At 39.5% G+C, this 24,248-nt stretch overlaps 1 protein-coding gene across 13 annotated transcripts; it reads left to right on the top strand.

Annotated features, from left to right (window-relative positions):
• The first annotated feature begins 1,708 nt into the window (after window positions 1-1,708).
• On the top strand, window positions 1,709-24,248 carry MFF (mitochondrial fission factor). 13 transcript variants are annotated; one of them, XM_048063057.2, is made up of 10 exons: window positions 1,715-1,878; window positions 5,460-5,677; window positions 6,577-6,749; window positions 7,606-7,694; window positions 11,683-11,757; window positions 14,705-14,863; window positions 17,093-17,110; window positions 20,742-20,804; window positions 23,088-23,172; window positions 23,551-24,248. In XM_048063057.2, exons 2-10 carry the CDS (start codon window positions 5,461-5,463, stop codon window positions 23,680-23,682), a joined length of 1,011 nt encoding a protein of 336 aa, XP_047919014.1. In that variant the 5' UTR covers window positions 1,715-1,878; window position 5,460; the 3' UTR covers window positions 23,683-24,248. The 13 variants fall into 13 exon arrangements, with proteins under 13 accessions (XP_047919020.1, XP_047919021.1, XP_047919014.1 ...); XM_013181514.3 differs by lacking the exon at window positions 1,715-1,878 and adding an exon at window positions 2,437-2,622; XM_048063063.2 differs by lacking the exons at window positions 23,088-23,172; window positions 23,551-24,248 and adding an exon at window positions 22,203-23,081 and having other exon boundaries at window positions 1,709-1,878.

The following is a 24,248-nucleotide window of genomic DNA, read 5'->3' as shown; positions in this document are numbered from 1 at the left end:
TAGATATGCAGCTGTATTGCTGCGTGCCCACCCTTTCATCTCAGGCATATTTCTGCAAGGGATATGGTGATGGGCTGGTCACAGTGGTTTTAATCTGGAACATCTGAGCCATGTTCTTCTACTGCTCACGTTCATAGAATCCTGGAATCATTGAATATCCTAAGTCGGAAGGGGCCCATAAGGATCATCAAGTCCAACTCCTGGCTCCACACAATCTACCCCAAAAATTCAGATTCAAAGTCTACCCCAAAATTCAGATCATATGGCTAAGTGCACAGTCCAAACGCTTCTTAAACTCCGATGGGCTTGGTGCCATGACTACATCCCTGGGGAGCCTGTTCCGGTCTTATTCTCTAATGGACTCATACTCAAGAAGCACAGAACATGGGTGGCAAGTTGATGTTGACAATAGTATAGGAGAAAGGGTTGTGAGGACATTAGGGAAAAGTCAGGACAATGAAGAAGGCTGGTAGGGCCCTTGGTGCTCAGGCACTGGGCCACTCACTCCAGCCCAAGGCCCTGGGCCTTGCCCGAGCCCTCCTGTAGGTTGACATGTAGGGTCACAGGTGAAGGACTGCTTTTCAAGTGTGCTTCAAGGGGTTTTATTTTTATTTTTTCCTTTTTTATAAGACAAAATCCTTATTGATAATCTGTAAATCGGATAAAGACTGGGAAAAGTGGTAAAAGCAAGGACCAATGTAGATTTCCTGTTAACACCTGCTCAGGCCAACGATTTGTGTTTTAAGGAGGATACATGTTAAATCATGTATCCGGAGACATATAGCATGTAACTTTCAATGTTATACCACTTTTATTTTTATCTAAAAAGGGCTCGTATTTCAGATCACTTGCCTCTGTGAAACAGTGCTTTTGGCATTTATAAGAACTGAATTAGCAAGCTGCAGACCACGGATCAATAGACACTTCAGTACTTCTGGCATTGAGGCTCATTTTGACCTCTAAAATATAATTGTGACCATTAGTCAAAATATAATGAAAAGCAGAAGCTCTTTTATCCCATTTAAAAATAAATAAATAAATAACTCTGCTTTATATAATAGTATTCTTCATTTTATCTTTCTGGATGGATTTGGAAAATTGCTAAGGAAAGAGAAGAGCTGTGTTTAGGCAGGTTCTGTTGAGTGCGAGCCAGTCTCAGGCAGGGGCACCGACTGCGGCCCCCGGACTGCAGGTACGGCGAGGTGCTGAGGGCAGGGCGCTGCCGTGGTCCCGGCGGGGTGCGAGGAGGGTTCGGGTGTTTTGGGCACGGGGCCACGTGCGTGCTGCACAAGTACTGCACCCGCTGCTGTTGCTGAGCAATTCCGTGTGCTGCTGATTACATGAAACGGCAGGGCCGCCCGCGCGAGGCTGGGCCAGGGGCAGGAGCTGGGGAGGCGCGCGGCGCGTGGCCGCCAGCCGGCCGGCCGCCTCTCCCCCAGCAGCCATGCCCCGAAGCGGCTGGCCTCGCGCCTCCGCGTGTGAGGGCGCCAGCTGCATCGCGCTCTGAGCCACACGTTCCAGCACCGAGCACCTAATTAGGGCCTCGTGCCCCCACATTACGGCAGCACGTTAATTAGCCCTTATCAGTAACGCTGCAAGCGCCCCGCAGGACCAGCTCCCCCTGACGCCTCCGCGCCGCCCTCACTCAAAATGGACGCCGTCGGACCGCCCCGCGCGTGAGGCCTCAGCGGGAAATGCTTCCGCCCTTTTTTTAACCACGTGACGCGCGGCGCCCGGCCCGGCAACCCTTACGGGAGCCCGATGGGGTCAATCCTGCCGGGCTTCGCCTCTTACCTGCCGCTGGGCTGAGGGCGCCGCGCGCCGCTTGACGCCCCGCCGCGGGACCGGCCCGGCCCCGGCCCCGGGCCGCGCGTGGGGGTGAGTGCGGCCCGGCTCCCCCTGCGGCCTCAGCCCGCACGGAGACGGGGCCGGGAGCCCTGACCGGCTGCGGCCCGCCCGGCCCGGCCTCGCCAGGGGCTCTGGCTCCTGCCAGCCCCGGGGGGGACGGGGGGATGCGGGGGGGTAACGGGGGGAGATGGGGGACCCCCGCCAGGCACCCGCAGCCTACCCGCGCGGCCGCTGAGGGCCTGGGCGGCCTCCCCTGCCCGCCCCGCTTTGTCTCCTCGCGTTTCCGTGAGATGCTGCCCGAGCTCCTCTGTGCTCAGCTGTGTCTGCCCTTCCCGTGTCCTGCTCTCAGACCGTGGTTTTATTTCGTCATTTTTCATTTTGTCGGTCTTACACGCTCTTGTGCTTTTATCTCTTCGTTCTTAGGACTCTTCTGTTCTCATTCCTCTTCAGAGTTGTTTAATTCCATAAACATCAACTTTACAGCTCTCTTTCTCTGTGATCTTTTATTTTTCAGAATATATTACTGACACTGTCCCAGAAAACTGCATGACTTCTGTTTATGCTCCCTTTAAACAATTAAATTTTTATTAACAAGCCCCACTCAATTATCATCAGTTTTTTCTTGCAGCAATCTCAGTGCTGTTTGCTTTGCTGTTCCCTTGCAAGAAGGGTTAGAAGTTGAGATCGATGTGGAGAAAGAAAACAATTTTCAATGGCAAGAAGTACAGGAGAGAGGCAGGAGTAGGGAGACATGGAGTTGTTACTCAGTCCTTGGCAAGTACCGGGTGCAGCTGAGCCTGAACAGTAATATTTTATTCATAAGTCATTTATGGGATGATTCTATGGTGCTGTCTGTTTTTGTGTATTTTATCTTACAGCTGGAAGGCAGTTGTCATGCTGACTTATATACTAAGGTGATGCCAAACTTTAGGGAAGCTGTGGTGAGCAGTAAGCACTGTGGTGATGCTTGAGAACAAACGTTAGAGCTGTGTGGGTGTTTCAGAGTAAGAAAGTAAACAAGCTGTCAAAGACCTTTAGTTAAGTCTTGTGAGTGGTAACTATTTTGTATGCTGCTGCCAGTAGACATCCTGGGTACTTTAAGGTCTTGAAATTCATTACTGATACTAATGTTATGATTTTTAATACTTTTTTTTACTACTATTGATCTGGAAATGCTTTATTGATCATAGACTCTCTTTGGAAAGGAAAGGCATATTTTTGGCAAGCAGAATTGCTGAAGACTGTGGTCTTTTTTCATGTCGCTGGCTGACGGGGCTGACCTCTCACAAGAGAGGTGAACATAGCTTGCAAGACCAAAGGGCAGCAACAACAAGAAAAAAACGTGAAATCTACGAGTTACGAAGTGACAGAGCTGCTTGTGCACCTCTTGAGCTACTACAAAGGACATGTATTTTGGAGTGTTTATTGCTAGTGAAAAGGGTTGTTCAAATTCCTGTCGTTTGGTACATACAAACAGTAAGAATTAATACAGATGGATTAAATCAGTGCATAATTTCAGGTATTTTCTTTGTCTTTTTGTGGTAGTGTTTTTTTTAAAGTTTATGCGGAATGGAGACCTCCTCTGTGAGCCCCAGTTCTCTTCGTGTGCTGGAGTGAGTGAGGCTTTGAGATGAGAGAGATTATTTCATTTCATCTGTGGTGATTGGGAGTCTTGAGAATAGCACCGAGGGTCCCAGGATGGATTGCCAAGTGGATCACACTTTTAATATATTGAATTTGTGCATTTAATACAGTCTGACGGCGACCATATCTTTCTGTGTGCTTATTTCTGTTGTCTGCAGATTACTATTGATTTGGGGTTTGATTGATAAATAGGGAAAGTACTGTTTCTGTGTGACGAGGCCAAGCATTAGTCTAATTATAATTACATGAAATTACATTATAATTCATGAAACTATAAACTATTGGAGATGCTGTATTCATTCTGTGCCCAGGAAGGTTGATGGGACTAAGGGTAGCTGGCTTGGTTCGCTTCCGTAGGAAGCGCACTACCTATATTGAAAAACATGCCAAATCTGCCCTTGTACGTCATGATTGCAACCTTAACACTGACACCAAAAAACAGGGTCACAGGGGCTGACTTTCCTTGGGTGGGTCCCAAGGTGAAGGCCTGAGGGAGGAAGAAGGGCACGTTGTACGAGTTAGCTCGTGGCGGCAGGCTGACGAAGGTGTGCGGCTCTCACGCAGGAGGTGTTTTTTTGTGGTTGCAGGCTGGGTGGTGGGCAGCGGGGCTTGTGTGCTGTCTCGCCTGCCACGCAGATGATCTGCCCTGCAATGTTTTGTTGGCCAAGTTGTGCGTGCTTGGCTTGCTAGAGTGTGTGCACAGCAACAGACGTGGCCTTGCTGCCCAAAATAGTAAAAGAATGCAGTTGCAATTATAGTGGCAAAAAAATGCTCTTTGCCAGAATCGATTGCTTCATTTAGGGAGCTACTCCAAGCAGTACCAGCAAAAGATTTCTTGCTAAGGCAAGCTTTGTGTTCTTTGGGTGGATTTCCCATGGTAACTGTATTTGCATCTTGTATGTGTGCATATATGTGTAGAAATATATAATTCTCTTAACCCTACCAGTAAAAGTAACCGTAACCTCAGGCTGAGCTATGGACAGGGCCCCCCAGCTGCTGCCTGGATGAAAAGTGTCTCACATCTGAGTATTCCTTGCAGCTCAGCTTCTGCTGAAGCCACTTCCCAGCCTTGCTCTAACTGCAGCTCCAGGTTTTCTTTGTCTTAACCCAAGCCATCGCCATAATCTGAGTGATTATGAGCCATTGACAAGGTCTGCTAACCACTGCCTTAAAGAAAAATTTCTCTCAGCCATGTGGTTCTTCTTTCTAGCCTTTAGTTTCCATCAGTGGTCCCTTTCCAGCCCCTCTTCAAGTGTAGCTCTAGGATTTCTTTTCCTCCCAATCTTAAACTGAATACCCTGCACGCATTTTAAAAAAAAGTTATCTCGGTCTGTGTCTTCAATACAGCTCTCCAGCAATTGCCCTATCAATAACCATCACAGCCCAGTTTCTAGTGAATTCCTCCGCTGCTTCCTATGAAATCCCTTTGCTTTCTAAGAAAATGTTTGCGTAAATAAAAGTATTGGTAAACCCTTGTAAGATGTTCATTTACAGAAAACTCAGAAGGGAAATGTTTACCTAATTGCATGTAATTGGCAGCAGGTTATGAACATGCTTGGTCTTCTAGCCAACTTGACAGGTTGTTGATAAGAAACCGTGTCCTTACCAATCCTGAAGAGCTTACCAATGTTTTTTCTTCTTCTGCCAGCCAGTGCAGGAATAGTGATTTAGAAAAGCAAACAAGCACGACCCACGAGGAGTTCCACATGCTGTGTACAACTCCAGTTGAGGACCCTCGTGCAGCTTTCGGTGCTGCATGCAGCACCGCTTTGTTCCCAGCTCATTGCCTGCTGTGCTCAGCCCCTTGGGACTGAAGTTTCTACATATTTTATTGTGTAGTTTTTCTCTAAAAAAGTCTACTCAGGATCTTTTAACATGTGCCCAGGAATCACAGCAGAGAGATTCCTTTAGTTGCTTTCTGTTGGTTTCATGTATTGCTGTTAGAGCTTTTGGTTTTCTTTTGTCAGAATGAGTGGGGCTGCGTTCCCATCGCCAGCTGCCGAGATGGCAGAGATTAATCGCCTTCAGTACGAAATGGAGTACACTGAAGGAATCAGCCAGCGCATGAGGGTCCCAGAAAAACTCAAAGTAGCTCCTCCAAATGCTGACCTTGAGAAGGACATCCCAGAAGGATTCCCAAATGCCAGTGTAACGATGCAGGTTCCAGAGCGGATTGTAGTGGCAGGTATGTCTGCATCTCAATATAAGAAAAATAAGCAAACATTTAATTTAATTCCTCAAATTTCTTATAGGACACACACACACATGATATATATATATATATATTATAAAGAAAAAGCTGTGTAATGCTTTTCCAGTTTTCAGACAGTTGTTACTTCTTAAGTCAAAGTTAATGAGCATCTCAGTCTCTGAAAATGCTTCGTGAATAATTTTGGTGTAACATAGCAGAGACGGTTAATGAAGGAGTTAGGAACAGAAAGTTGAACTGCTGACATCTCATCTTACTAAACCACCTCTGGATTATGGGCAAGAAGATTTAATGGTTATTGATTTATACCTGATTTTTTTTAATTATTAAGCTAAAAATTCCTGTTAGAAGTTTGGGGCATGTACTATATATGAGACACTTCTTATTCAAAATGTTTTTTTATTATAATTGGAATGCCCGTCATGTTAAGGTTCTGTTTATTATTGGGTGCACTCTCTCAAGAGTTCTCTAGTATTTATGGCTGTGGGCTTTACAGCGAGAGACCTGGAACTGCTGAAGGCCTTACAATTTGCTAAATGTGTGAAGTGTGTATTTTATGCTTTGGAAGAAGGAAATGTTCAAATCACCAGTTAGTTGTATTTGTCTACAGATATGCTTTAATAGGTCTATGTATAGAGATTAAAAGTGCACTCACATTAATAACGGTTGATGTTGCTCAGGATTACTCAGGACCATTGTTCTCAGGCATACTGCTCAAATAAGTGTCAGTTAACGTGCTAGCTAAGAAAGCTTTAAACGTAGTTTTTAACAAGCAAGATTCTTAAAAAGAAATATTCTTCACTATTTGGCATAGTCTGAGAAAATCAGCCCTTAGGCCACAGAAATCTTTCTATTGACGACTGATGTTCTTGCAGGTAACAGTGAAGACATTCCACTTTCCAGACCACCAGACCTTGACCTTCTTCAGTCTACTCCATTCAAACCGCTGGCATTGAAAACTCCTCCCCGTGTTATTTCTCTTAGTGATCGGCCACTAGATTTTTTGGACCTAGAAAAACCTCCACAGCAGACACCTCAGAACGAAGAGGCTAGTACTTATTTTGCTCTTTCCCTGGTTGAGAAACTTTCTTCTAAAGCAAAGTGAAAGAACCGGTGACTGCTCCATAGTAGTGCAGACGTATTTGGTACAAACATAAGCTGGGAAAATACATAATATTTTTATAAGCACTGCATTTGTTCTAAACTGTGCCTTTTAAGTTCCATATTTCACTGACAGATGACTAGGGGTTGGCAGTCTCAGTAAGCTTACACAGCACTTATAAAATGAAGTCATAATTAGAACTGCTCAAAGTACTTTTAACGAAATAACCCTTTTGATTAAAGAGAAAGCTGTGAGTTTTTTTTTAATTTGCAGGTTATCAGAAACACACTGAGGTTGTTTTGACATGTATTATTAATCTTTGGTATTCATTGATATATGATATTGCAGCACGTAGAATTAGTGAGTTTTAACAAAACTTTGAAAAAGTACTGCAAAGAATTGCATGGTATTGGCATCCAGGTGGATGGCGTGTAATTGACATCTTAAGAACTGAGAAATATTTATGAAGTTGCATATTCTGTCTACTTGGAAAACAAAGTAGAAAAGTATTTGCCTCTGGTGAAAGGAAGTAATATTAAGTGTAACAGATTGCTTTCTTACAAATTCAAATCTACATATCAAAGGGTGGCAACAAGTTTGGAAGTTGGTTTTACATGTACCTGCATCAGATCCTCTCGTCTGATGTCTTTCTCCTAATCTCTGGGAACCCCGTGAAAATATGGCTTTGTATCTGAGGACAGATCTAATGGAAATCTCCAGTGCTAATCCTCCAGTGCTAAGTTATTAAGTCTCTGCTGGAATTCCCTGTCTTTTATCTCCATCTTCCTCCCCTCGTACACAGGTTCGCTCAGTAGGAAGACTGAAAAGAGAACGCTCCATGAGCGAAAACGCCACTCGGCAGAATGGCCAGCTGGCCCGAAATGACTCCCTGTGAGTAGAGCAATGGGGTGCTGGGATGCACTACAGCTTTGTTACGTATTTCTTTTGTGCCTTATCTCTGTGCATTTGTTTTCCTAACGTTTTAAATGTTGTAGCAAACACTTAATTTTTAACAGTCGTAGGCTAGCATTTGTCTTAATTTCTTTGCGTTTCGTTCACTAAGGTGACATTCAGTAAGGTATTTGGGAAGCATATTCCTAGAGTGTGTGGGTGAGAGTGTTTCTGGGCTTGCCATTGTTTCACCAGTTACTCTGAATTGCTACTTCAGGAGTTTTTTTTTTTTTCACTTTATGAAGTGGTGTAGGGTGTTTTTTTCCTGGATTTTCAGGTTATCTGCTCAAAAAAGTTGAGTTCTTTGTGCAGTAAAATGTTCCCTGTTCCCACTGGTATTACATAATGGTTTTAATTCATAGGCAAAGGAATATGGGTATCTCCAGTTTTTCTCATAAATATTAGAACAAGTCAATTTTCTTTGGTGTCTATATACTTACTGCATTGGAATCTGTGAATATATATCATAATCTTTTAAGACCAAAATGGCAAGTAGCATTTAAAGTCGGAAACTTCATCTTCTGATACCATCAGAGGTAGCAGTTCTTACGGTGCTTTCTGAAGACATACGTGTCTGTATATTCTGATTAGACATGATAGTCACTTGATTAATCGCTATGTTCTGAGTGATGGCATTCTTCCACCTGCCAGTAATTGTTTTCACAATGTAACACTTAAACTTCGTATATTGATCAGAACAATTCCTAATACAGCTACCATAAAGAATACTTTTTCTCTTGTTGAAAGGATATGAGAAGTAAGACCAAACAATGGGATTCATCAACACTGGACAAATGTAGACTGTGTAACACAGTATTATTAAATCACACGAAATTTAATTTGCAGGAAATTGAGGGAAGTAAGTGCAAGACCTACTTAGGATCTATTTATTTTTAGCGTAAAACAGATCAGGTGACTTATGTCCTAGAAATGCCTGTTTTCTTCTATTTACAGCAGGGTTACTAGGAAGTACTAAATGTACATGTATCTATCTACCTGTGAGTTAGTTTGTCTAAAACTGGTGAAATGTACTCTAATGCTTATTTCAGAGGTTATAACTTTCTTTTTCTTCCTCCAGATCTTCATGGAAATATTGTTGCATATCTTTCTTCTCTTACTTAATCAGTCTTTGAGTTGATACAAGCTTATTGCACATATCTAGGTGTTCAAGTCTACTGAATTATATATGTTCACTGAACTGGCAAAATGAAATTCACATCCATAAGCTCCTTGATCATCTCAGTCTGCAGATGTTACAGAAGTCTACTAAGTGCCCAAGTTCACTTTGATATCGGTCATCCGGTTAAAATACGTTGGGCTGGATGTACTTGTAATTACTCTGCAGGAATGCCTATGTGATAGTCTGCACACAATGCAGGCAGGAATAGACAGTCTTCATGTGGTGGAAGCTGCGTGTGAAAAAATTTACCACTTTGATGCTACCAGCTTTGCTTTTTCAGTCTTTGATGTATTGCTGTTGAAGGACAAACAGATGGCGTATGAATTGTTGCAGTTTCTTGAAATCACTTTATTCTTGCTCTGTTTGTTTACTCTTCTGAAAGTCCCGGGCTGTGATCTGAAAAGCTGGCAGGATCAGCTCTGAATGCATGTATCCAGTCACTGTGAGATTTCTCACATTTGAGTTTCTCAAATCCAAAAGTTCTCTAAACCTGCAAAGTTCACCTGTGTGCTTTGCTATATGTAGAATTGCTGGTTTAAAGCTGTCTAAATGCTATTTGCTGTCACAATTGCTTAATCTATTAGCAGTCCTTCAAAGAGGCTTAGCAATGCAATACAAACCTGGAATTCTGTAAATATAAAAATGATGTGATCAGTGAACTAAGTAACTTCTACTTGGCATGACTCAGTTTATCAAGAAATCATATCAGTTTATACAAAAGCTAGGAAATTCTGACACATCTGGAGATGAGTTTTCCCTCTCTCAATGCTCATGCTTGTGCCTGCATAATATCTGTCAAGTACAAGTCCTGAAAGCATTTCCATTCTTTTAGGAAAATTATATAAGCTTGAGATTGATCCAGAATCTCTTCTATTTGTTTGTATGAAGAATAACAACTAATATTGAGCCTCCCGTATCTGTGCTCTCTACTGGCAATGTGGAAGAATCTGTATTTCTTCACTGTGGCATTCCACACTTGCCAGCCTGCAGATAATTTATATTTGTAGAACTTCATTTGTCTCTCATCCTCTTAGGCACTTCTTTTCTTAAGACAAAAGTTATGCTGTGCCTCCTGTGTAGATCATCTGCTCTGAAATCACTGATTCCTAGTGATTGCTTCTTTTTCTGTCATCATTGCTTCTTTGGACTCAGTGTGATCCAGAAAAAGAAATCACTTTGAACGTGCTGTGGCGTTCTCAGTGATGCTGAGTTTGATATTTCTCTCTCACCTGGGCTGAGTCAATCTCCAGGTGGAGAACATACCTTTTAACCTGGTTAATCCTCAGGAGAATATTCTGTGAATGCATATTATGAAACTACAATGCTCAAGGTGAAACTTTGGTTTTCCTGCAGTTGTGTGAGCCATACAAGTCTTTTGTACTTGGTGAGAAAGGTATTTCTTGATTCTTGGTTCTTCACAATGTAGGTCCAGAAGGCATATATTGCAAATCTAAGATTTAAAAAAAAAAAAGGCAAGCTTAATGGAAATGAAATAGTAGTGGTGACTCTAGAAACAAAACTAATAATGTAGCATTCAGTTTTAGCTGTAGAAGCTGCTTGGAGAAGCTGCCGGTGTGGAAATGCTACTGAGTGGTTCAAAATAAGAAATACAAGCAAACCAACCTGGCTGGTACAAATGCTACCTCAGATGGTAGTGATTATCACTTAGTTTGTAGACTGCTATTTTTTCTAGAGGTTCCTGGTAAATACGATGCATTTATTCTAAGATGAATTCCCTTGTTGATAAATTAGACCATTGAAATAGAGAAATTATACTACAAATGTACTGTTTGCACTGCAGAAAACTTACGTGTGCAACTATTATATCTCATTCATATCATTTCAAAATTTGTCATATCCCCGAGAAATGTTTTTTTTACTGTTTTACAAATGTGCAAGAAACCAGCTGCTCCTGCAGTTCTTATTTTGAGTGGTGTTGGCTGAAAGCATTAGCTTTGTTCTAGTTGTCATGGTGGTACAATGCTGTATCATCAAAACTAGCTTGACTTGTAAGTTCATGTCATATCCAGGTAGGTTATTTCTACAATAATGAATATTATGGTGATCTAATTTGAGAAAGATTATCTCTTTATTCCAATGTTTGAGTCTGATTCACAGCTTCATAGGAAGAACAGTTCACATTTTACAGCCAATTTCAAATTACTTCAAATATTTAATTTCTATTAAAAAAAAAACATTGCTTGTTTTTATTACCTCCTTGATTCAAATTTCTGTTAGACATGATAGGCTATTAAGATGCTGTGGTGAGGTTCCCGTTGAAAAGGCATATGGAGTACTATCACTTAAAACCTTTATCTGAATAGGAGTATAATACTCCAGTTTTAATCTAGGACGTTGCTGTTCTCAGACAAAATGTTCAGATGTACTCTGTGAAATTCCAGTGTCCGACCTTAAAAATGACAATGTTTTATATTAGCTTGTCAGACTGAAGCAAAGAAGTTGGCTGGGCTACTTATCCTTGTGTTCTCCACATGGTACAGATAGGTTTTTCTGTTTTTGTTTTTTTTTGCCTGTTGTCATCCATTTGCATGCAGAGACTCTTCCAAGAATTTGTTGGGAGTTAGAGATAGTAATTCTCAAATGCTTTTTTAAAAAAATGAGACTAACAAGTAGGCACCTGCTTGAACAATAACTATCTACATGTGTAGCAATAATAATGTCTCTCTAAATTTTATTCCCTCTATTTATAAAGGATGCTTACTTAAGAGATTACAATTATTATTCAAGGTGTCACAGATCAGATACTGTCCCAAGAAATAAAATGCCACGGTTCCAGTCACCTCTTTCGACTAAGGATTGCACGTAAGCCTACATGTTACCTGGTATAAGAAAATCAAGAGTGTGTTTAATCATGTAGTTCTCTGCATTACTAATTTTCTGACTAAGATTAATTTAGAATATAAAATTTGAAACAGGCTTTGCTACACTGAATGTGTGGTTTCTAATTTTGTTGCAAGCTTCCTCAAACTTTGCCAAATCATTTCCCTGTGTAAGAAACATAGGAAAAAGTAAACGGTGGTAGAAGGAAAGGGAGAGCTTCAATTAACAACTGAATTATTTAAAAAAAAAAAAAAAGCTTTAGTCTGTTTGATTCTTTGTTCTTTGGCTGTTTATGATTAGCTGGAGAAATTAAGCTTTTAGTTGGTCAGCCGATTGTTACAACATTGTTAGCCGATGTTGGATGTAAAGATTCTACTTTGAATCAGAAGTCAAAGCCACCAAGACTGCATTGAAAAGGGGAGAACAGGTAATTTTTTCTCTTCTCCTGCCTTTCCCTTAGAGAAAGGGGAAGCTCTTTCTCCCTAGAGTGTTGGATTTCATAGTTTGAGAAATTCTGAAATAAACCCTGCATATATCTCAAATATTTTGAGAAAGCTTTGGGGAGATTCCTGTGAAGCTAGAAACTCTGCATGTAGTAGGATGTTACTGAGCTCCTCCATAGTAAGTTCTGTAACTCTAAGTTGTTTGTTTTAGTTACAAATTCTATTTTTTTAAGCCAGAAAGCGTTGAGACAATAACCAGCTGTAGCTGCAAATAAGAATTATTTTCAGAAAACTTAAACAAAATGCTATTGAAGACTAAGATCATTTGGCTATCAATGAAAGAGAGGAGGGGGATAGCTACAATCTCTAATGATAAGTAGTCATGTTAAATGTTAGAGAATTATTCTTACGTTATCTTGGCTGACTTGTATATCAGGTATTTGCTTCATAACGTTGCTTCTCCATGGTCTCTGATGTAGTTCAAAGGACTACCATATGCTTACAGATGAACAATTTTGAATCCTGAAAAAGAAACATAGAAGAATTTGGCCTCTTTATTTTTTTTCCCCCCATATTCCCTAATCCTGAGGTTTGAGCCCTTCATATAATTATTCTTATAATTATGAGATTATAATAATAATGTTTACCACATGTAACTTTCTTGTAGAGAATTTTGTGCAGTTCTAGTTCAATAGGTGTTTTTTGTTTATTTTTCAATATCTACACAAACTTTATGAATGCCATTGCTGTGGTTATTCACAGTAATAGCATTCTGGACAACAGGAATTCTACGGTATCTTATTTTGCAATATTTTTAAGATGTTATTCAGCCTAATATCTGAGATGATGAACAAGAAAAAATACTGTAATATAAAAACATAATATGAACTCAAGCCTTCAGCTCTTTCCTCCTTTCCTCAAGCTAGCAAATCCATACGTGAATAGAAAGTCTCATTAATTCACTTTAGTGGCAGAATTTCCATACTTCAGGAGATTTTTCTAGGGAATATTGGAATTTCCAATGCAATTGAAGAGTAAAACTTGTGGCTGTGACCGCTACTATTGATGGCAAAATAAGTCATTTTAAATATAAAAAAATAAATTCCGCAATTCTTACAGGAAATATGAAATATGTAAAGAAGTGAAGTAGATGCTTATTGATTTCTCATTCTCCTCTTTTTCTTTTGGTCAAGCTTACTCTACAGCAACAAGAAAAGATATTTGTGTTTTAACTGACTAATAATGACCAATATCAGTCAAGCACCAGCCACTTCTGTCTTTGTATGTCTCTTGAAGCTTAAGATAGCTCTGACTCCTTTGTGGTTGAAGTGACATCTGTGTAACACGTTTTGAATCTGTCTTTTCCATTGAATTTTCTTTCTTACTCGGTTCAGATTGTGGTGCCAGCCAGTTGCAAAGCAGCCCTATTCAAAACAGAGTATCTGTAGAGCTATGACCTATCTAGAAATTATCCACATATCAAGTCTACTTCCAGGTACTCTGCTGGTAATGCTTAATTTCATAAAAATGCAAACAAGAGTGGAAAGATGGGCATTACAACTCTATAAACTGTTGGGGCAAAGTACAAGTGGCAAGGCTAAAGGGATTATGTTGAATTAAGGGTGCTAATCTTGGAATAAAAACTATCCCAAGATTTAAAGGGTACAGTGAATTCATGCTTTGTCTTGCATTTATATGTTAATATTAATGATTAAGCTAACAAATGACTTCCTCTTTAAGAATCTCATTTTAAATTAAGAACTCCGGATTTAAAAAAAAAAACCTTGATGTGTGAAGGACAGTGTGGATAATGTCAGGTAGAAAATGAGCACATCAAATGCAGTTTATCAAAATTCATTTATTTCTGTTAGGTTTGTGTAATCCTGTAAACCAAAATGCTCATGCTTGTATTTCAATCCTTTGTATTTTTATTTTTTTTAAGTATTGTTATTCATCATGGCCAAAACCTCAGATCATGTAAGTTGTTATCACTGGGATATGAATTCTGTGCCCCTTTTTTATTGATATCCAGCAGTTGCCTTTAAACTGTTCACATGTAAATCAAAATTCTATCTTTACTCACAGCACAAAGAAAAAAAAAATCGTTGAATTCTGTGTGAGATTCTCCTTATTGAAAAAGCTTGTGTTTTGAAAAGAGATTATAGGTAGGATTTTTTTAAAATGCCTGTGCTTTTAAAAACTTTTCTCATTGATGTCAATGAGGACTTCAGTACGGACTTCGACAGGTACAGACTTATCTGGGCAAGGACTTCATACAACTACCCTGTATAACTGTTTTAAACTGCTGATATAAACATAGCTCATGATCCCGTGCTACTGGATTTGGGGATGTCAGCTTATAATGGGAGAAGGGTAAACCAAAAACAAGCGATAAATGTTTTGGAATGGGGACTATCTGAAAAGTTTTTTGATTAAAAATCTGACTGTAGTATTTCTCTCTTCATTTACTATGCTTGTATGAACAGTGTGACACCATCACTGCAACAGGCTCGTGTCTGTCCTCCCAATATGTTACCTGAAGATGGAACTAATCTTTACTCTGCTCGTGGCATTTTGTCGTTTATCCAGTCTTCCACTCGTAGGGCTTACCAGCAGGTCTTGGATGTGCTGGATGAAAATCGCAGGTGATTGGTTGTCACTGATTCTGCCAGCTTCTGCTGCTTCTTTTTTTTTCCTTCTTTTTAGTGGAGTGTGGTTTCTGTTCATAAAACAATGAGATGAAATTATTTGCTTTTGCTTTCCTTTGCTTTCACTATTCATAAGCAATTTAATTGTCCAAAATTCACATTTCAAAATGCTTCCGTTTCAGTCAAATAAACGTTAAGATTTCCTTCCAAGTAAAAATCAAAATAGGAAATGTTAATTTGTGAGTGCAAGAGATTTTGCTGTTCCCAGATTGTCAGCATTTGCTGCAATTAATACTTGATCCTAAAACTGCACGTTTATTAGCCTTGCCTACTGCTTTTCTGTTGGTGAGTAATGGTGCAAATCAATAAGATTGGGGTGATGTTGCCATAAATCGTTAAAAGAAATGTGCAGAAACTAGATAGAATATTACGCAAGACATTGTAGGTGCTGCTTGTAATAACGTGTCAAGACATTAGACTGTGTCAGTTTAGTGAATAGTACCTCTTGTTGATATGTGACTGATGGTGACCACTTCACCCAATGTTGCGAGCAAAAAAGGCAATATATACTTGCTCCCCTGATTAATTGTCTTTGTTCTTATGGGTAAGCTGATACTTTGAGAGGTAATGAGCCAAAACAAGCCTTGTTGTGAGCATTAGGAGAATGTCATTTTTATCACTGCAGAAGCATTTATAAAGAGTGAAAATAAGGTTAATTTATGAAAAGCAATTTTCGTTTCAGTAGCATGCTAACACAGAGGTTCAGGAAAGAACTGCACACAGTCTGTAGTTCTTGCTGAGAGGTGGACATGAAGAAGGGTTGGAAGGAGCTGCTCGTTCCTCCTGCAGTCCTTCATTGTGGCCTGTGCTAGGAAGTTCTTTCTAATTCCTGGTCTGCCTCTGGTTGCTAACATACCAGTAGCACTCCTAATATTTGGTGATGTGAAGTTAAAGGGTTTGTTTTCCAGTTCTTTTAGTAAGAAAGTGTAACTATCAAGCCAATCTTATTGAGAAGTTTTAGCAGTCACTTTCCAAACTGGCACCTCATGTAGCTCACCACACCTGCTGACGTGACAGTGTCCCATATTGACGTTATCAAATCATGCAGAACTCCAGCCTTGCTGGCCTTTATACCCTTAATCTGGGACTTAAAGAAATTAAAAATAATATATCTATATATCCAAAAAAAAAAAAACCACCCAAAAGAAATGCTTAGTTCTCCTTGAACTTGACTTGGGTGCTTAACCCCCTCATATTTCTATGAAAGCAAGCTGTAGTACTGTCCACAGTTGGATAATCTTGTTTTTTTTAACCATCAATATTAAAAGATCAGATGGAATAATAAGTTTTTTATTTTTATTTTTACAAAATTAAAGCTCCTAGATAAGGAGGGATTCAACTGTTGTTGAATAACAGTACTGTATATTGTGCCAAAAATCCTTGTTAAAATTGACTGAAATTCTAGCCCTTTCTCCAGTCTGCAGTGAAGCTAGTGGGATTTATTCCTGGCTTCCATTGGGCATGTTCTTGCCCACATTTTCTTGGATACACATATTCATACATAGCCTTTCATCTTACCTTAGTTACCAGAAAAATTCTAGGGTTCTGAATACTTCAAAAGCTGCATTATTCTTCTGGGTTTGGGGTCATTTTTGATGTATACTTACTAAACTTCCTAGAAGAAACAGGAAACTGGTGCTATTCACCTATGAACTAATGTTGCCAAAATAATGAACTAATCAATAAGGTAAAAGTGTATTCTTTGTGTGGGGTGTTTAGATACCCACCGTTATTCTATAGCTGGCGTAGGAATGTGAAATTTGGATGATCCACTTGCATGGTTGCAAAATATTGTTCATTTTAAATTGTTTGAAACTGCACTCTGTTGTTTTGCTCTATATAATGTGCTTTCTATCTCAAAACGTTATCTATTTTAAATGTTATGCTTATTACTAGAAGAGATCTTTTTATTAAAATGAGCAAGATCTGACTTGTATTATTCACTAGACACAGTTTTCACTTTTTTCATGGCTTGCTTTTTTCAAAAAACTTTCAAAATTAGCTTCAAATCTACTAAAACTGCTAACGGTAGGTGCTGGTTATTCTGCTGCAGATGATGAATTATGCCTGGTTTCATTGGCATTGCTGGCATGATAGGCTAATCAAATGGGCAACAACCTAATGATCGCTGTTTATGCTATCTGTTTACTCTTGCATTTCCTTCAGCTTGGACAAGGACAATAGGTCAGTTTATTTTCCCAGTTCTAACCCTCTTTCCATTTCAATTTCTATCAAATGACTGTAGGGCCAAACACTGGTCTTTAAAAGACTGATCTTACATGCTTTAAGCAATGAATAAAAACTGTATTTAAGGATTTTTGTAATGTCTTAAATGCAGGTAAAAAGACATTTTCGTATGAGAATAAAGTTGTCTTAATATCTGTACTTTATCTGAACTATTTTTTACCTCTTAGACCAATAACTTTTTATTAAGAAGAAAAAAGTATGGAAGTTCATTGCTGTCCCCTTTCTTCAGGATAGTCCTTCCTAAAAAGCCACAACCCTTCTTAAGTGCTAATCTTCACCCACATAATCATTTCCTGAGGTGTTGCAAGACCATGTTTGATATTGAGGGTGTTAATGACGTTTTTCATGGCAGAAGTAAAATAAGATGTGAGTTAAGACCATAGAAGTTATTACATGTGACTTTGGATGAGGGTAATGTAGTTCAGAAGCAAATGAAATGATTTGCAGATGTGAAGGAGCCTGGGAGAAACACAAACCTACTGCTTTGTTAGGTAATTGTAGTGCTGAGGCAAGCAGGGAGAGCAGTTTTACCTAGTCACTGATTGCACTGTGCCCAAATCCATTCTGTACTTCAGAAGCTGAGCTTCTTACCCAGTTCACATCTGGATCGCATCCATAAAGTCCTAGGGCCTGTTCTTACGGTCATTCTGAGATTTCCAGAGAAGCTGAAACGTACAGTGAGCAGTCAACATAGCTGCTGCCCCTACTGAACAAAGAATGTGCTGGCCTCAGTCTCACGTGTGCAAGTGATGTAAGTTGGACACAGGTACCTAGATTATCCACACCTCTTGTTTTCCTCCCAGACCCGTTTCTGATTGCATCGTTCCCGAGGTATTTCCGCTGCATACTCTGCTCTAAGCAGAGGACAATAAACCAGATTCATTTGGTCATTGTGTTATTGCCTGATCTCCCACTGTTATTAAAGTGCATTACTGTTCATTCCGTTCATGTTTTAGGCTGCAATTATATTTGCAGTTAAATAGTTAAGTGCTGAGTATACATGGGTTAAGGCTGCTTCTGATCATGTGTAATGTTTAGGATGGAATGGACAGAAGTAGCCAGAAAACAAAGTTTTAATATATTCCTTTTCAGAAGGTCATGTATTTAATAGCTTGACTATATTTGTGCACACTGTATTTACCTAAAAACTTGCTGCTGATTTTGGGCTAAGGCGATCTCAGTTAAGAGGTCGCTGTTATCTAGATAGTAAATTTTTTGTTGATATTTGAAACTGAGCAAGTAGAAAGGGTGGGTGAGGCAGGAGAATATTCTGGTGAACCTTTTGGGTGCACCTGTAAAGAAATAAAAATGTGAACTGCAGAGAAAATGGGGAAGCTATGTGCAGCTGCTTAACTGAGCCTGGCTGTGTTGGGAAGTGTAATTAAAGGCTTGTATTTAGTTTAGATCAAGTTTCCGATTTGGACAGAACCTGCAGCACCCTAGTTTTGTTCTTTGCTGCAGCACTCAGCCACCTCCAGACCTGTGGCTTTTTTTGGTAAAGACAGCGTAGGTTGGTTAGTATCAATTTGTTCTACAACATCTTTGAAACTTAAAGTTTACCACAGAGGCTAAGAGCTGAGAGAACGTTTAAGATCTGTTGTTCTCATGACACAAAGTTCAAATGTTGCTGTCCTGTGTTAGATAGCATGGGATATGCTGACAAGCTGCTGTTGGCATATCTGCCAATTACAGGCGGCTCTGGTCACAGAGAAACTCTGTGACCTGTTCCATAGCTGCTTTTTTCTGAATTCCTTGTGTTGTCTCCAAGTATTAAGTTACAACCTCTGACAGACAGGACTTCAAACTAGCTGAGTTATTTCTCTGATTAGAAAATAGGAATACCAATTTTGATAATTTTTTTTGAAAGACCTTATTTGTTTGGGTAAGAATATTCTTTTATTGTGTGTGTTGGGAATGTTTTTTTGTTTTGTGAAATATATCGTGCTGGCTTCTGTGCTAGACAGGAAAACATGATGGTATGCAAAGGGACTTTGTTTTTAACTTCACAGATGTATATACATCTTCTGTAACTGGAATGCTTTGCTCTTTAGAGCAGGACCTCGTCCCAGTATGTCTTGCACTGGGTAGCAGAGTTTGCTAAGGTTCCTAGACCCTGAATCGTTAAGTGAAACAAGTGGTTATGGTATTTTTGCACAGTGCTTGCTTGTTTTCAGGTCAGGCCACAGTGCTGTCCCAGCCACCTCAGCACCAAGCCTCTGCCTCCAACCCATAAAAGCCTTCATCTCTAGAGTCTTTTTGTTGTCTTTAATTTTAGAGGCTGGAGTATATGTGGGTTCAGTGCACAGCACAAATACCTGCTGTTGGCATTGGGAACATGGGAGAAATTGTTCAACAGCCTGAAATCTTTTTTTCAGTTTGTTACCCAGCACAGCTGTGGAACACTAATGCCTCCTTACCAGAGGCACTGAAATGCACGGTGTTGTCTTTGTCGGAAGGTACTGCTGGTGTTCGTGTGCTCTGTACACTGGGACATGGCAACTTCTTCCTGACAAGCTGGTGCTTATATAGTTGTAGCAACTTAAAAAGCTCTAACCTTTTCTTCTCTGCTGAAGAGAGAAAAGGAGGAGGGAAAAATTGAAAGAGTGGTACTTAAAGGGAAGACATAGCATCTACTTGAAGCTTTTAGTCACTTCTTCCTGGAGCGATCTGCCTCTCCTTTATAAATGGTCCTTAGGCTACTAGCCCAGGTTTTCTGAATTATATTTAGCATAGATGAATAAAGAAAAGACAAACTTCTCTTAGAGAGAGGAGAGGATGACTAAAAAAGCTTTTATAAGCCTGGAAGGCATGTGCTATGAGGAGAGGCTGAGGACTCCTGGCTATTCTGGTTTTGAGAGAAGAAGGCCGAGAGGCCATCTCACTGCTCTCTGCCTTCCCCTGAGGAGGGGGACGTGCAAGTCTCTGCTCCCTGTCACCACAGACAGGACATGTGGCAAGGCACAAAGCTGTGTCAGGGGACGTCCAGGTGGGCACTAGGGACGGTTGCTGAGCGTGGCCTAACACCGGAACAGGCTTCCTAGTGAGGAGGCTGATACCCCAGGCCTGCCAGTGTTTGAGGCATTTGGATAGTGCCCTCAGCAATATGCTTTAACTGCTGGTCAGCCTGAAGTGGTCAGGCGGTTGAACTCAAAATCTGTAGGTCCCAACCGAGCTATTCTGTTCTATAAGTGTGTAGATAACTTTTTTCCTGGGATTTTGTATTTTTGGGGAGACTTTTTTAAATATGAAGTCTTCCATTGTTACTTTTACAAGGTTGATAACCTCCTCCCAAACCTCTGTTCCAATCTTCCACAAATGAAACTGTACCTTCAAAAACTTACCTATAGATCCTAGCTGCATACACTTCTAGTGTTAATTAAATCTGAATGAAAGAAATATGGAAGTGCAATTCACAATAAAATATACAGGTATTACATTGTGGTGAAGTATTATACGATATAAGTGGAAGTATTTTGATGTTCTTTTGTTCTGTGTGTTTTACCTCTTATCTCTGTTCGTCGTTTCCTGTTTCCATCTCGTGCTTTCTATCTACAAAAACCTGCTGTAGGCCAGTGTTACGTGGTGGGTCAGCTGCTACCACTTCCTCTAACCCTCATCATGACAACACCAGGTAAAGAGTATTTTTTGTTAGTCATGACCCACTAGCTTAGATTTTAAAATTCAGATTTCCATTCCCCTATTTCTGAGTGTTCCTATGGTTTTATAAATAATGCTCATTTATATCCTCCCCCTCAGCTCTTGAGGTATTTCAGGCCCTTGTTCCTTACCCATCCAAGTCACTTGCAAGACCTCACTTAATAGTGGATACAATGTGCTGCTGAATTTCAGACTCAAATGCATGTGTAATTGGAGGCTTTTAAATTTCATTAGCAATATCCTTTGAGTATTTCCTAATTAGTAGTGGTTGAGTTTCATTTGGAATTGTTTGAAAATTGGTAGAGCAGCAGTGATGTTCTGTGACTTTATATTAAATTTTTGTGACCTGGGAGGGAGACATGCTCATCTATTGAAATGATGAGCCTCTTCTCTTTTTCCTGAGAGATGCTGGGGGACAGCTATGCTGTGGGTGGGATCTTCTAATTTCTTTCTTTTTTTTTACCTTCTACAAGTTTAAAAAAAAAAAAAAGGCTATGAAAGACCATCCTCAGAAAATTCTTTGGCTTTGAAAGAACCCATGGTAGAAAATGAAACTTTTTTTTTTTTTGTGCAGAGCTTTAGGCTTTTTTTAAGAGTAGGAATGTTTGTATTGTTTTATCAAGAATTTAAGTTTATTTTAAAATAACTTGTTAATAGCAATGTGAGCTTTACAGAACTAAGCAAATAACAAGTTTCAGTCTTTTTAATAGTGCCTAAACTGAAAGAATGATAAGTAGTAAACTATATTGAAATGAATGTTTAGTCTCCTTAGAATATTAAAAAATACCCTTAATGAGCATTTTTTTCTAACATAGTTACCAAAACTTTTGTCTCACATCATGTTTTTAAAACAGTTTTGACTTTGACAGACTGTTGCTTAATCAAATATTTCTTTACTAAAACCTGTTTTTATCCTGATTTTACCTAGAGAAGTGTTCCCTTTACCTGTTTAACCTTCAACCCCCAAAAAACACAGATTAAAAACTAATTTCCTCTATGCAGTGTTGCTCAAGGATCTCGTTGTTTCTTAAGTCCAGACTAATGCAATTGTCATCTAGAAACAACGACTCTTACTCAGAAGCAATATATTACTGAACAATGGGGCAGGAGAACTTTTGACAGATGGTGGTGGGGGGGAGAGATCATGCATGAGCTAAGGGCATTCTGTAGACACCTGCTAAAATGATGGAAGAACATGTGGTACAAAAATAGGATCTGAATTTAAGTGCGTTCTGTGAGCTTAAGGAATTCTGTTTGTATTCAAATGTTAGTCAAAGTTAACCAATATCTGTGTCATTAAATGGTAAATGTTCTTTTAGGTGTATTTTTTTAATTTGGTAGCTTTGACATGTATTTTGTTCAATATCCTCAGCTGTTGCAGCAGGTGTTCATATGTCCTGATGAGAAAGCAGGTTAAGTCAAGGGGAGTTAATGTTGGAAACAGGGACTTTAAGATAGGAAGAGAGAGAGAAACTCAGTGGTAGGTATGGCATCAGGAGTTTATCTGTTCGTTGTTGGAAAAAAATCTAGGTAAGATGTAGCATTTGGATGATCAAAACACATACTTTATGTAGATTTTTTGCCCCCTCCCAACCAATAAATGTGCTGTATTGAAATAACTTGCCCATGGAGTTAGAATAATGCTTTCTCTGAATCACTGCATCAAGAAAATTGAGAGGTGTTCTGAGAACAGCCATCATTCTGATGTATGCTGAGTTCAGCAAGCACTACCTAATTCTTCATTTGCAAGGTTCTCTGTCTTTCACCTAAAATGCTAAGGTTATTGTGACTGAGATCATTAATCCCTGTAGGTGTTCTTGTGGGATATTTGAAGAGGTACTGAGCATAAGACACACAGCCCTTGCCAAATCTTCATTTGGTTGGTTCAAATCCATTGCAACTTTGGTATTTTAGCTTGGGCAATTTTCAGCATTCACTACTCAGTTGAATAACTAGAAGTAGTATTTGGAGACACCAAGTGACAGCAAGAAGTCCGTCTATGTGGAGAATCTTCAAAAATATTTAAATGTGGAGAACAATACACTCAGGTTCAGTCAAGTACCCATTTCATATGTCTTTGTGCTTTATTCATTTAGGATCCAATTGAATGGATCCAATTGAATTATACAACTCTGTAAAAGCTAAAAAGTTTTATAGTTCTGCCTATCACCAGCAAAAAGTATATCAACTAGAATGTTCATAAAATACAGTACTTGATAATCTTATTATGGACTAAGCAATCTCTTTAACCTGATAGATATGGTCTTTCCAACGTGGATACAACGCTTGAGGGAACACCAGATGACATGACTGTTGTAGATGCTGCTTCCTTAAGAAGACAGGTATGTAAAGCATAGTCGTTGATAATATTAAGAAAAATCTGTAATGGTAAAATGGGGAAGTAGGTTGTCTTTTGTAATATAATGGTATGGCTGCAAAGGTAGGGTAGCCATGTAACAAGTATGGTGAGGAATCCTCTCTGTAGCCCTGCTGGACTGCCTTCACAAATCTGTATTGGTATTGCAATCTGGAGAGCCCAATTTTGTTGACCCCCTTACTTATTAGGGACAGCAAGGTCTGGTCACTAGTAGTTGAAGATAAAGCCACATTGTCAATTGTTTAAAATCCATCCAATTATGATACTAATATTAGATGCGTATTCAGAAGCTTCTAGAAAGCCTGGCAACTTTAAAGTATTAAAAGCTTTTATTTATTTCTAGATAATCAAACTTAATCGGCGTCTACAACTTCTGGAAGAAGAAAACAAAGAGCGTGCTAAGAGGGAAATGATTATGTACTCAATTACTGTAGCTTTCTGGCTACTCAATAGCTGGCTTTGGTTTCGGCGCTAGACGCAGCTCTCCCAGAAAACTTAGTTGAAAATACAAACAAAATTTGCAAAATTGTTTCTGTTTCTGAATTGTATGCTGTTTTATAATTCATACACTGGAAACTACCACCACAGAAAAAGGCTGTAGAATTGCAGTGTTAAAGGGACACCTTGTTGTTCAGTTATACTGTATTTAATAGTTTTGCATTGCAGATACTTGCAGTATCCTCCTTTGCATGCTTCAATGTAAATATGGATCAGCTGATTTTGAGATGAAGTTTGTTTCATGCAATGTAAGGACAGTGACCTACAGGAATAATCACTGGATGTTTTCTTGTGGTGGGAAGAGAAGAAATGGAATGGGTTTGGGGGGAAAAAAAATCAAAACAAAGGAATAAAAAGTAGTTTTTATTGTTCTGTTGTTAGATGCAATTAAACATTATTGCACTAGTTTTCCTTTAGTCTGCCTAGTTTCAGAGGCGTGCCATATTCAAGGAGTGTGTCCTGTTTCATGAGTGTGTTCCTTGTTTAAGCACATGTTCAGGTCAAATAATAAAAGGTGGTCTTTGCTAACATGCAGACTGTCCA

This window comes from Anser cygnoides, chromosome 9 (assembly GCF_040182565.1).
Source record: "Anser cygnoides isolate HZ-2024a breed goose chromosome 9, Taihu_goose_T2T_genome, whole genome shotgun sequence".
Taxonomy (NCBI): Eukaryota; Metazoa; Chordata; class Aves; order Anseriformes; family Anatidae; genus Anser; species Anser cygnoides.
Note: the sequence above shows the minus strand (reverse complement) of the source record. Positions and strands in the feature narration are given on the sequence as shown.